The sequence below is a fragment of the Lytechinus variegatus genome, chromosome 3 (genome assembly GCF_018143015.1).
Source record: "Lytechinus variegatus isolate NC3 chromosome 3, Lvar_3.0, whole genome shotgun sequence".
Taxonomy (NCBI): Eukaryota; Metazoa; Echinodermata; class Echinoidea; order Temnopleuroida; family Toxopneustidae; genus Lytechinus; species Lytechinus variegatus.
The window spans coordinates 27,942,998-27,957,116 of record NC_054742.1 but is presented as its reverse complement, the minus strand read 5'-3'; the positions used below and the strand labels follow the sequence as shown (position 1 = coordinate 27,957,116).

Below are 14,119 nucleotides of genomic sequence, written 5' to 3'. Positions count from 1 at the left end.
TTGTCATTGGCATGCTAAATAGTGTCAAATTATTTACTTGCTCTGCATGGACTCTTCTCGCAAACAGTGATAACATCACCCTCTGGAATCACCCCAAAGTAGAAATCAGGATTTGGATTCTCATTCTTAGTAAATTCCATGCAAGCATAGATGAAAGGACCACATCCAATGGCAGCTACATCAAACATGGCTGAAGCATCCACAAACTCTAAAGGACCACCAGCTGCCAAGCTCTTAGAGACTTCCAAATTGTTAAGGGTTTGGGTGTTGTAGTTGAACCTCTCGCCACTGCCATCAACATTTTTGCTTCCATAGAGTCCAAGTCTCCAAAGATTTGAGCCAGACATAGCTGGAGAAGTTGAAGTGAAGATCACGGAGGCAGTGATATCAAGCGGATTCTCAATACCAGCAATGATGCTTGATGCCGAGTAGCGCCAAGTCAAACCTCTGGCAAACACACCTGTTGAATGACAGTTTTGGATATCAGCTTCCGAAAAAACAGTGACAACTATCTTAAACTCCTTATGCTATTCTACCATAATTTCCATCAGATATTGAATTAACTTCCCCTCCCACATCCGATGTACAGGATATTTCACAACTAAAAACATATAAATATACATCTATTACCTAAGGGCTTTTTAGGACTAAAAAAAAGTATACTATAAAACTTAAATCTTTATCAATAAAATATTCCTTGATTTACACTAGACTAGATCTCAATACAGAAAATAAAGTACCTAAAGACTAATTCATGCCAATGTAAAAAAAAACACAAAATAACAACTACGTTTGAAAATTTGAACAAGAAAATTGATATCAGTGCTCTGGATAAAATTCATAAAAAAGACATTTTTTTCAAATTATGGGGGGAAACATCTTTCTTGTTTGATGACTTCCTATCAAATAATTCGTTAAGACAATATCAGCTCTCTTTTTTTAGATAATGAAGCCACTACCCAAAGATACTACTCAAATGGATAAAGTTAAATGTTAACATTATTATCAACCATGTTTCTTGACATCCATGAACATGCAGCTTTCTGAGATTTTCAAGGTTCTGTCACCATAGCAGTAACACACAAAAGGATAAGACATATGTACATACTCAACATATCATGTTCTTAAAAAGCAATAAGTGCATTTGAAGGGTAAGCATCTGGACACATGCATGGAGAATTATCAGCATAATTCTCTAGAATCTGGCATAGGATTGTTGCAAAAAATGAAATGCAGTAGTGAAACTCCAATGTTATCTACAATCTAAAATTTGTTATTAACCAGGGTTATCAAGTGCTGATTCACCTTTTCAATAATAAATTTGAGTTTACTCCACAAAAATCAAACCATAATTTTACAAATCAAACTGCCAGCAAGACTCTAGAAAATTACTAGAATGAAGGGGAAATATGGGTGAAAAATGAAAATGAGAAGTGAGGAATTTTCATGGAATTTTGCCCCTTTCCTGTTAAAGTGATTTATCAATGTAACTATGATTTACTGTCTATTATGGATCTTTGAATAGCAAAAGCTGAACCAAAATAATGAAAAAATAATGATTGAATTAAATTAAGTTCTTATCACCAAGAAATATAATTCAAATAGTGTAAGACACAAATATTTACAACAGATATCACAATGTGGTGTGATCATTGAGTCATTGACACAATGATTCTCAAACTTTTCTTAATAAGTTTTCTATGAGATCATAATATGAAGAAATTTGTAATTTGATGCCGCAATATAGTCTCAAATTTCTCAAGAGTTTTAATAGAGAAACGTTTAGCACATACTGGTCTAAGATTCTGCTACAAAGAAATATATTCAACAAAGAATATTGCTGTTATGAAAGAAGGTATTATTGGGCATATTTCAAAGCAGCAGAAAAGATGTAGCTAGAGAATATAACTTAAGGAAAATAGCAGAAGTATATTAAAAGATTAAGAGAATAGCATTCTTATGCCTGTTAGTTGTATAAAATACAATTTTCTAAATCATACAAGAAAATTTGAAACTTTTTTTCATGCTTGCATTAACAAAATTATCAAAGCTTCCAGTAGCAAGAAAAGTTGCTTACACGTAGAGAGGGTATTTTGATCCTTAACAAAACATTCTGAAAAAAACACTTAATAATTAAATTAAACTTGCAAAGCATCCAATATTAGCATAATAGGTATAGTGCAAAGGCTGTCATGAGGGTTGCATCATTCATTTCAAGCTCTCAGGCAGAATTATTATAACCAAAACCTACCTCCTCAATCAGGTTTGAAGAACGCCACAGCTTTCTAATTGTCTGGTTGATTTCACTACGCGACTATTATACATTTCGCTTATACTTTTATCTTGGATATCTCTGCGACAACTACATAATTCATGCCTTCATCTTGGATGTCTTTGCGCTTCAAAATACTGTTCATGGAATTTCAATGTTTTTTATCAATGTCCACCATGAAAAGTTTCTCTTACTCAGTTTAAATCCTCGTGAAGAATGTACGATGAGATGAGCGAATTTCGATGGGATGTAGATGAGACGCTGGTGACAGAATGTTCATGATACAATAGAAGACAAATCATGACAGAACAATACCACTGATGTACTCACAAATACAAAACACAAACAAATGATACACACTCATGGGTTTCATCAACAATTTAAAATAAACTATTGAGAGGAAAATTTTTCACTATTGTTGCATTATCCAAATTAAAGCATCTGCAAGAAATAGGAAGACGCTTTTACCCCCCCAAAATAATATAAACTTCTAAACAGTGATAAAAGTTGTAGAAAATTATTTATTCCTAGAATGAACTCACACAACTCGAATGGAAGACAAGGATGAAATGACCACAATGGAATGACAGTAGTGAATTGGTTTGAAACACTGAATAAATATATTCACATTACCAACAAGGATGAAAGGCCAATAATAAATACATGAAGAATGATGAGTTGAAATTTTAGATTTCACACAATATGGGATGAATGTTGGTGATAAGTGACAAATGGATGTCAATTTGGACTTCTTGGCCACCAGAAAAAAATATAGAACCGTATAATTATATAGCTATATCAGCAAAACAAATTATCTTTTACAATTAAATGATACAAATAAATACTTCACATATTCAGTACTTTCCCATTTAACATTCATCATAACATCAATTAGACATAATAATAACTTTTTAATGCTCTCATGTATAAATGATTGCCTAAATAATCTTGAACATAAATCATGGAATGTCTCATTAGTACCAGTTAAGGAAATTTCCTTGGTTACACACAATACAGAAAAATATACACAACTATCAAGTACAGGGAAAACAAAACAAATAAGCAGGGGCGGATCTAGCATTTTTTCCAAAACTCAGAATATCTCACCAGTCAAATAATGCAATTGTGAAGCATAAGATGAAAATTTTTGAAATTGAAAACTGGAAAGGTTAACCACTTCTTGCAATCATCAATAGGATGGTTACCTAATCGAAAAATTAAAGCAAGCACGAAGTGCAAGCTGATTTAATCCTAGAACAGGACAATCAAATGTAACCATGAACAGGATAGGAATATATCTTAATAATTGACGTGAACGCAAAGAGAGAGCCAAAAAAAATTTATTTTCAGACGTGGAACATGGACATTCACAACGCGGTTTGCAATCATGAAAAAGATGGGTGTATAAATCAGCAATCAATGCAAAAATTTGGATATTCTGACCTGAAAACTGGAAACTCTAAGCACCTTTGGTAATCATACACATTAATTTCTTTTTTATTTGACAGCCTAAGGGGGAGTTTAAACCCCCTTATCTCCCCCCCCCCCTAGATCCGCCACTGATTAGTGCCTCTGTAGTGTTTGCATTGCACAAAATTGGTTAAGAAAATGCCATCAATGTTTGAAAGGGGTGATAATTCTGTAAACAAGATTTTTCAAACCTTCGCATTCTGCTGGAGAACAGCTTGTCATTATAGTTTCATCAGGTACAGGGATGAGATTGAAAACAGTGCTAGGGTTTTCTCCCTTAGCAAATTCCACACAGACATACTGTACTTCAGTGCACGTCAAATCACGCATGCTAATATCAAATTCAACATTGGCAAAAGTCAAATCATCGGGGTGGCGGAAAGTCTGGTCTTGCTGACTCCTTGTGAGCACCTGTACAGTAGGAAATTGTGAGTAGAAAGGATAGAGAAGAGGGGAGTAGGACGGAAAGGAACCAACACAAGCATGGAATAGCAATATGATATAAGACAAATCATGACAATTTTTGATGATGAATAATTAGAGGTTCGGGAAAATTAGAAAACATTACATGGGTAAAAATATGCAAAGAAATTGAGAATGAAGAGAAGGTTGATGACGAAAGGTATTAAATACAAACATGAATGGAATATCATGTGATTTTTTAAAGAGACAAAATGAATGAAAACAGAAAATCAATCAATTAGAAAACAAGAATTCAACATACAGATGAATAGTTATTGGTGAAATAACATGTCATATACACGAGGGAAAAAAAAGAAAATGTAAAAATATTATGAACAAATGATGGAAATGAAATGCATAGGATGAAATTGAAAAGAAAAGAGATGATGGTCAAAATGAATGCATATGTAATAGCAATTAGACAAGTATTAGGCGAGATAACAAATAAGTATGAGTAAAATGAAAAACAATATAAATGAGAAAACCAAACATAAATGTCAATGAAATGAACAAATGATGGAAATGAAGGACATATGATGGAAAAGGAGAACAAAGAGTAACAGAGAAGGATATGGGAGAAAATATGAAACTGCATATCAATAACATGTCATAATATTTTCAATAGACAATAGATCACATTGAGGAGAAAAAAAATACAGTGCATCCCAGACAAGACAAGACTGAATCATGACCTAATCACAAATACAACAGAGAAATAACACATCAAACTGAAGCTTAAATATTCCACTTCACCTGGTTTAAGTTAGATGGTTTCTCATTCACACATGCATGAGTAAAAACAATACCACAAACTCACTGGGGGGGAATATCTGAGTATCAGCAAGAAAATCATGTCAAACAACAAAATATGCTCTTCATTTTGCTGTTGCAATCAGAGAAAATGATCTAGAAATAACAGTTTCTTTGAAATAATGCTTGTATTTCCATAATTCATTGTTAAACAAATATGCATTTTCACGGAATCTTTATGGTTGCTATTGCACAATTAACAAAATGCATGGCTGATCGTCAACCAAACAAAGTGTTCAGTAAGTCTGAGAGCTAGCCTGTAAAACGTCTTGATTTTATCATTAATCATTTTATCATTATCACAAAAATTACAATTCACCTATTATTGGGTTATTAGAACCTTGTTATTTCTTGACCATTTCTATTGACTGATATATAAATTGCAAAAATCAAACTTTTTGGGCATGTGGTTTTCTTTTTGAAATTCACCCAACCAATTGACTTTTTTAAAACATTGTTTTTACTCACTCATGCGTAACCAAACATGAAAAAAAATTATAGAGAATAACCATAAATTTATATAAATCACTCAACTATCAATAATGATATTTTTTGAAACTACTAATGTACACATCCATTGCTATGGTATTTCAATAGATAACCCAAACTTATTTCAATCCTTATCATCATAAGGTTAATATTTGATGGGCTCTTACCTGTGAACTCTCACTGTAACGTCTTCCTGAACCATCTGCATTGGAGCTTCCAAAAGCATTCAATTTCCAGAGGCCACTGCCAGCTACACCAACTCCACCACCACTGATATCCACATCCATTGAATATGGATTGGATCCACGACCATCAATGACTGTACCACTCAGGACAGTGTCCCGAACACTGAAGATGCTTAGATCTGGGGATGTTACATGAAGAGATACATTTAATATTCATAACTGTTTGCAACTATTTGTGCACAATTCGCCTCAGACTTACAGTTAGTTTTGTTTGTATCCCTTTTTAAAGTTATTTAATTTCATATCATCTTAATTGTATTTTTATCATGGTTACAGTGTCATAAAGAGACATTGCATAAACAATATTGCTGGATCAGGAGACTATTTAACCTTCATTCAACTAGGATATTTCAGACGAGGATATACTGGGGAGGTAACTATTTGTGCACTATTCGCCTGGTGAAGTAATTTATAGGACTTATATTAAATACCTTTCCACTCATTTACCATTGAAAAAAAAAATAATACATAAGGTTTTTAGAATGAAATTCCTTAGCATGATGTACAGGGATAACATACCTGCCCTACAATTACTTTCTTGACACAGAGTGATGGTATCGCCTTCAGGAAGCACAGAGAAGGAAAATAATGGATCAGCATTCTCATTCCTTGTGAAATCCATACAAGAGTAGGTGAATGGACCACATCCAATAGCAGCCACATCAAACATGGCCCTGGCCTCTGTGAATTCTAGAGGACCACCATCTGGCAAGGTCTTAGAGACTTCCACATTGTTCAGTGTCTGCTCATTGTAGTTGAACTTCTCCCCACTTCCATCCTCATTCTTGCTGCCATACAGGCCAAGTCTCCAAAGATTATTTCCAGAGACGCCGGAAGAAGTAGAGGTAAACAAGACAGTGGCGTTGATGAAAAGCTCATTCTCCATTCCAGCTACAATGCTTCTTGCAGAGTAACGCCAACTCAAGCCTCTAGCTTGTATATCTATGAGAAAGATTAAATGGATGCATTAGAATATGATTATTTATCACAAACTAAAGGAAATCTACAAAACTCCAAACTGAATATTTGATTAATATAGTGATGAATAGCAACAACTAATTAGTGATGTAATGTGAATTCTAATACTTTTCTTTCCAGTTACTCTAATATAAATCTATGTTCACATAGTTTAGCTTAGTTTCAATAATATTTTAGCACAAACAGATCTATCTTTACCTTCATATCATCAAACTATGCTAATTTACAGTGTAGCCTAAGAGATACCCCAGAACTATAAATTCTTTATTCTCTATAAAAAATAATAATATAATAATACTGAGGTTTAATTCTAATCGAATGGTCTCATTACCAATAGCAACTAACCATACAGTGGAAACTCCTGTGATGTATGGCAGGCCACATCTTAATTTCATCAAAGTTTATCAAGGAAAGTATGTAAAGCATGGATACAAAGCTAGAATGTTTTACAATTTAATGTTTTGGAAAACAAAAATAATTTTGGGACAATAATTCACACATACTTGCAAGATGAGACCAAAAAGGAAGATAAAAGTCTCACCTAAGTACAGTGTAATCATATAATTTTTACTAAGAAAAAAATCTAGATATATTTGTGCTTTAACAAGGTCATCATCATAGTCTTAACTTTTCAATTCTGCTGTTTGCAATGATGATACATGGGCATTACTTTTATTTTGAACAATACAATCATTTTAAAAGAAAGGTTTATTTTATCAGGGACCTTTATACTGAGTTTCCACTGTACATAAATACAAGTCTAAGTTCCCAATACAAGAATCAATAAACAAAAAACAGAGGCAGTAAATTGCTGGACTAAAGTCACTAAACTAAAAGCTTATATACATGTTTTATTTTATTTAAGTTGAATAATGTCTTTTATTTAGAACATCCAACCAATTGATATATCAGTCTGAAATACAAGTGGTAAGAATGATTGGATAAGAAAATTTCCCAAACATTGAAGAAAGCAAATTGGGCATCTGATGATTCTTGCATTCTAAATCAATTTGATTGAATACCACAAAGAGGGCAAAATGTGATGTGAACAGTTGGTTGACAATTATCAGTACTGTCAAAAAGTTATTTTGTTTTCTGGAATAGATATAACAAAAACACCATAAATGTATCATTATTTTCAAACCTTAAACCCTCAAACATAATCAATCCATTGTTAAAAAGAAATTATATTTCTCTTTCCATCATTAATTAAAATTTGTCAAAATTGTAATATCTGCCTAAGACTTGCTCTTGCACTTCTACACTAAAGCACCCTCAATGACAAAAAAGGGAAACTAGAAATATTAGATGTACATCAGTATGAAATGCTATATATTACACTGTCTGTCTGCACATTTTACCATAAGCTCTGTTTCTTTGCAATTTTCCCCCCTCACCTCATATTCATAATCTTTTGGAAATAATTTACAATGACTTGTTTAAATTTTAGTCTTGATACTTACCCAAGATTCTGTGGATTTTATCCCATGCAAAAATGAAGCAAATGATGATGATGATGCATGTGTAAAACAGAGTGTTAAAATGGAATGAAAGAGAATATGACATTGCTATCACAACAATGATATGTATGAACAACAAGATGAATAAAAAGATGCATGTGAAACAACGTTTTTGCAAAAATACCATGCTCTTCCATACAGCAGTGCAGTAGGCAGTAACAGATAAAAGCAAAGTATAGAGAAAAGTTAGAATCAAGCTACTGGTAAATTCTAATTGAACTCTTTTAAGCATACTTTTTTTCATATTGGAAATGAGAAATATCGCATTTTATGGCATTATGTGACATGGGGAGAGTGCTTTCACCATGAAAGAAATCTCTACCTTTCTTGGTTCCAGTTTGATTTTTTTTCTTTTCAAAACGTATTATGCATACTGTAGCTGATTTTTTTTATAGGTTTGTAATTTACCTTACTGTCTCTCACAATGGCTCTGTCCTCAGTTTGTAATAATTTCAGGTATGATTCAGCTAACGATCTTGACATCCGACATCCCATGTGAGAGGTGTTTAATCAAGCATGCCAGAAAACACATGATGCATTCTCAAAATCTCAAGCAATTAGCATATATATATATATATATATATATATATATATATATGCAGAGACAGAGAAATTAGTCATTTGGATAGTGCAAAAGGAAGCAATAATGCATTTTGCTAATTCTTGTGAATCACCATTATTAGCTATGTAATCTGTATTTTTTTTACATCTTTTGAGGGAATTCTTTGACAGAAAAATCAACAAGATACAGGCATGCCAGGAAACTAACAGGCAGCAAAATATAGCAACATTGCTCTATATACTATTCTTTTTGATGCGATTCTATGTCAAAGTGCATAAAAGATTTCAATTCAATAATAAACAATGCATATTTGACAAAGCAATCAGGAACAAAGTCAACCCACCTACTCTTTGCTTGACTTTTCCAGGAGAGCTCCACAAGTCCAGCGTTAAGCGAGTGCTCATTTGTCCAATATTCAGCGATTAGAGCATTGTTTTATTGCTGCAACTGTCCTTATCAATGCAGAGTTAATGCCGGTCATGTAAAACTCCAAATTTTATATTCTGGTGCTCAAGTTTCGTATCACAGCAGATTATGTTATGAGAGAATGTAAATTAGAATTCAAATGTACCTTGGAATTGTAGCTGCATTTAACAAGTGATTAAGATACATTAGCATTAGTTTTTGCAAATTCTTTCTCAAATAAAGTCTTATGAAGTATCCATCCTGGGCTTCAGATTATACATAGCCTGAACTCTTTCAGTCAGTTGAGTTTACTGGAAACCAGATTAACATGTAATGGTCTTTTAGTGGCCTTAAAAGTAATCTAAAGTGGTCTAATTAACCGGTTGTAAATCAACCTCACAATGTGAGTTACAAAACCACTTTGCAAAGATAAACTAGTTTTGTAGATAGAGACACATCTGATCTATTTTTTCCTCCTATCTTGCACTTTCAAACATAACGCATTAGTTGGAAAAGCTTTAGATATGATATAATTGCTTTCAATCGATTCCATTATTGCTTACTAAAAAAAAGGCTCATAAGAATTTGGAAGTTACCTGAAGAAAATCCCTTTGTATGGTACAAAAACAATGAATAAAATTTCACTCAAATATTGAAAATAATGTATTTTGAATAAAGATTTGGAGGTCAATTACAGGAAATCTAAATCTTAAGTGTCAGAATTATTGACAAAGACTTCTTTTATTCCACTCACATCAAATGGATATTTTTATTTTACTATTTGCTATCCAGCAGAAGCTATCCGTCTATTACTCTAAATGCTCACTCTCATTATCTCTTCAATCTGATTTTGTTTTAATACTCCATTATCAAAGCAAACTGTTTAACTGCACTCTACGTGTATATCACTAAGTTATTAAATCCTAGTAAGCGTGTTTTCTTCAATTGATATTTCACACTCATTTGGGTTAACAGTGTAACAGAAGTCCATCGTCAAAGTATCCGAGACATGGCAACATCCAAGATATTCGCAGCGCTACGAATGACAGGTCAAAGCACTGGTAAACGAGGTGAATACACCATGTATGATACAAATACGAGTGTATGATTCTTCTATGAAAAGAACAAGTAATGAAAGAAATGGCATGTACATCACATTACTCGACACAGATGACAACAACATGATGTATGATAATATTCATATTTTCACACGATAAACACAAAGCTTTCGGACGTCACACAAAACAGAAAAGCAACTCACAGATAATATGTATATGTATAAGATATTTTTTCCTGTAGAGATTAGAATGTTCTTTGCATAAAAACAATGATTAATGAGGACAAAATGTTTATGTAGCATTTGATCAACAGGTGACTATGATTTTTAACAACAGAATGTAACAAATAAACTCCACTCTAGATAGCCAAAGCTCAACACTAGCATTTTGATTAAATTATTTGGTGGTAATTCATTCGAAGCTGTTTGTAAGTTAGGCATGACTTTACTCATGGATGGCGACTTGTTCTTCTAATAGATGAGATGCATCCCACTTTTTTTCCAATTTCAACTGAGTGAATTCCATTAGAATCAATAGTATACTTAAAGTTCACTTTGCAATGAAAACTACAAAGAATGGAATGATTGACAATATCCCACAAGAATTCAAATGATGAGATGTTCCAATTCTGCGTAACTTACAGCTGTAAGAAATCAAAATGTTCAAAGATTTCAAAGATTCAAACTTTTATTTTGGATCAGGGATAATGCTAGTGTCAAGCCTGGCAAGTCTCGCTTTACAAAGTTTACAAATGAACAGTGACTGAGTTTTGTGAATTATGCATCAATAATAAAGGATGAACCAATAAGTATACATGGCACAGTAACAAAAAAACATATGAAATTGTGACAAGTTGGCCTGAGAGCACAACAAATTATATACTCACAATGATTTTGATTTTCTTTTATTGTTTAATCAAATACACACACAATGTGTTAAACAAATAAGATATTAGAAAATATGAATTATATGATATTCATGAACATGAAAGTCCACATCGATGAAAAAGAGTATGACTGTTAACAGAAATGACACTGCTGATTATTACTAAGGATTCCTTTAGTAAAAATTCTTGATTTCTAACAGCCTTTCAAATTTTCAATGAAATAATGAATGCTTCTTCCAATGCATTACTATCTATTGGTAGTATGGTGTAATTCCTATCCAGTACATGTACATAGTGCTGACTTATACAACACATAAACAGAGGGGCCCTCTTCCATAATTTCTTTTTGGAATGTCCAGCACCCATCAACCTTAATTGTCAAATACAATTTGTTAACCCTCGCACATCTTCAAAGCTTAGGGCACTGCTAATGACTTCACCACACTTGAGCCTACGTTCCAAAACATAATCAAAATGAACGTACAGCTAAACTGCATCAATTATATGCTTCAGGTCATCTCTTCCACTGATGCATCTGCTGATTATGCAATTTGCAAACTGTTCTGCCACGTTTACCTACATTTTTTTTTTCATTTCACCTCAAGTAATTAAAGAATATTATCCTAGATGCTTTTGATTGCAAACAATACGCATTAATGTCATTTCTGTTGTAGTCATTAATACATTCTCTTTTAAAAATATCTTCATAGCCTATTCCCCTTACCTTTGCATTCCGGAGCAGTTGTACAGCCAACAAGAGCATTGTCATCAGGGAAGCCAGAGAACTCGTAGTCCAGACCTCCCTTTGTTCTGGGGCTGTCTCCGCGATCCAATCGAGTACAGATATACATCATGTCTGTACACTGGGCAAAAGGGTCAGTGAGACGGAAGTCCACATCCTCAAATTGGAATGAGTCCTTCTTCTTATAGTGCTGTGCCTGTTGGGCCTCATCAAGGGTCTGACTCTGATAACCAAATCTTGAAGAAAAGAAAAATAATATTTAAAAAATGATCCACAGAATAAGATAATAATGCGATAGTCTATCTGTTAGGTAGCTTGTCAAAAGTCCATGCACCGTTCTTCATCGTTCTTCCCGCATCCGGGTTTTCGCTTCGGCTTTCCCGCCCAACGTTCCTTTCTCTTCAAAGGAACGGTCGCCATCAAAGGCCCTTTGATGCCACCGTTCTTTTGTTCGTCTTTCCTGCAAGTCTTAATTTCTGTCGAAAGGCCGAAGAATGTATTCTAAATAGCTCCCTCTACGACCAAAACAAATGTGTGCCTTCATCATGTTCATATTGACTGTTGGATCGAGATTTCGCGTCACTGTTCTGAACTGTGGTTCGCATCTATAATGGAAGTTCTGGTGCATTCATAAAGCCACGGTAGCTTAATAAAAAATCACGCACATGTCATTAATCGTTACTGATCTTACGAATTTGCTGCAATAAACATGAAAACCTCTTTTTTGCAATTGGAAGAGAGTCAATTCATGATGTTTTAGGTGGGAAAATAAGATTCCACATATTTTCGTTTCGTAGGCCCAAGCCATTCGTATAATTCACGTCGACTTAGAATATTAATTATTACTCGCATCTCAAACAAGTGTCGAGAGCCCCCCCCCCCCTCCAAAAAAAAAACCAGAAGGAAATAGAATGATAAAATAAATATGACCGGAACAGCTTGAAACTATTAGGCATAGATAGATCAAAGATTTACAAAGATTTATTAGAAACTGTTTTAAATAGTTTCTAAAAATTTTTGACGGGCAACAATTTCCCCAGGATAACATATTGTCTCTTAATTTTCTTTATCTCCATGTTGTAAAGAAGCGGGACCAAAAGAGATTGTGAAAAGAGGAAAAAGAAAACTAAGAAGTCAAAGGGAGAGGAAAGGAAGGGGAAATAGAGAGAAATAAGAAAATAATATTGGGATGGAAAAAGAGGAAGGGTGAGAAAAAAAATGGAGGAAATACAGTTGAAAGAGTGGGAAAAAACTCGGAAATTTGAGAGGGGTTCTCCAGATAAGCGATTCCATGTCCCTCGACATCAATGTCCGATTGTGTTAAAAACGACTGTCATCGATTAATATTAATCTTTTTTTTTCGTTGTTTGACCAAATGCGTGCGCATCCCGATTGCTGCTTCTGCATCGAAATCAATATTCATGAGAAAGCAGAGTTGTGTTCTCGCAGAATTCGTGATCAGGGGGGGGGGGGGGGGTTAAAAACATTTTCCCCAAAATTCATGACTTGCGTCTTCGGAATGAGAGTACGCATGCGCGTGGACTGGATATTTACGAAATTGTGGTCGTCTATTTGAATATTGTATGCCATGAATGAATCAGCATCCTCAAATTTCCGTTACCTTTCTACCCCCCCCCCCATTATGAGAGGCACAATTAAAATTTGTAATGCAAAATGCAGCCAAAACAGAAGAGTGCCCCCCCCCCTTGAAAGCGAACCTAATTTTCCCCCCTGTCATGGATCCGCCCCCGACCTTTAGACATTATGTTGTATAGACCCAATTCTTGGTTGGATTTACATTTACATAGGGCCCGCCCCCCCCCCCTATTGGCGGCGCAAAAAAAGGGGAAAGAAAGAAAAAGAGAGGAGAAAAAGAAGGGGAAACATAAGAGGAGGAAGGCGAGTGAATAAGATGAGGCGAAGACTTAGAAAATAACTTTAATAATCATTACGCTACTGGGACAACCAATTCAAAGAAATAAACAAATATCAACCTTGGGCGGCCGATCGGGGAAAATATGGGTGAAAAATGAAATCATCCTCCCCCTATTGGCGGAGGCTGGATCCACCCCTGATTTAGATTTACATTTTATTCACACTATCGATCCCCTCTCGGGGCATGAGTGTACAACATAAAAACATATAACAGACTAAAGTATAACTTCATTTAATTGGTTTAACGTATTAAACGTAATGTTCGGAATTAAAGATAAATACCAA

At 34.2% G+C, this 14,119-nt stretch overlaps 1 protein-coding gene across 1 annotated transcript in view; it reads right to left on the bottom strand.

Moving 5' to 3' along the window:
* The window catches only part of LOC121410681, an 81,481-nt gene that overhangs the window by 50,843 nt on the left and 16,519 nt on the right, over window positions 1–14,119 (bottom strand). Inside the window, 5 exon segments of the mRNA XM_041602926.1 lie at window positions 38–460; window positions 3,934–4,153; window positions 5,671–5,867; window positions 6,268–6,690; window positions 11,882–12,135. Of these exon segments, the coding sequence (XP_041458860.1) occupies window positions 38–460; window positions 3,934–4,153; window positions 5,671–5,867; window positions 6,268–6,690; window positions 11,882–12,135 (1,517 nt within the window).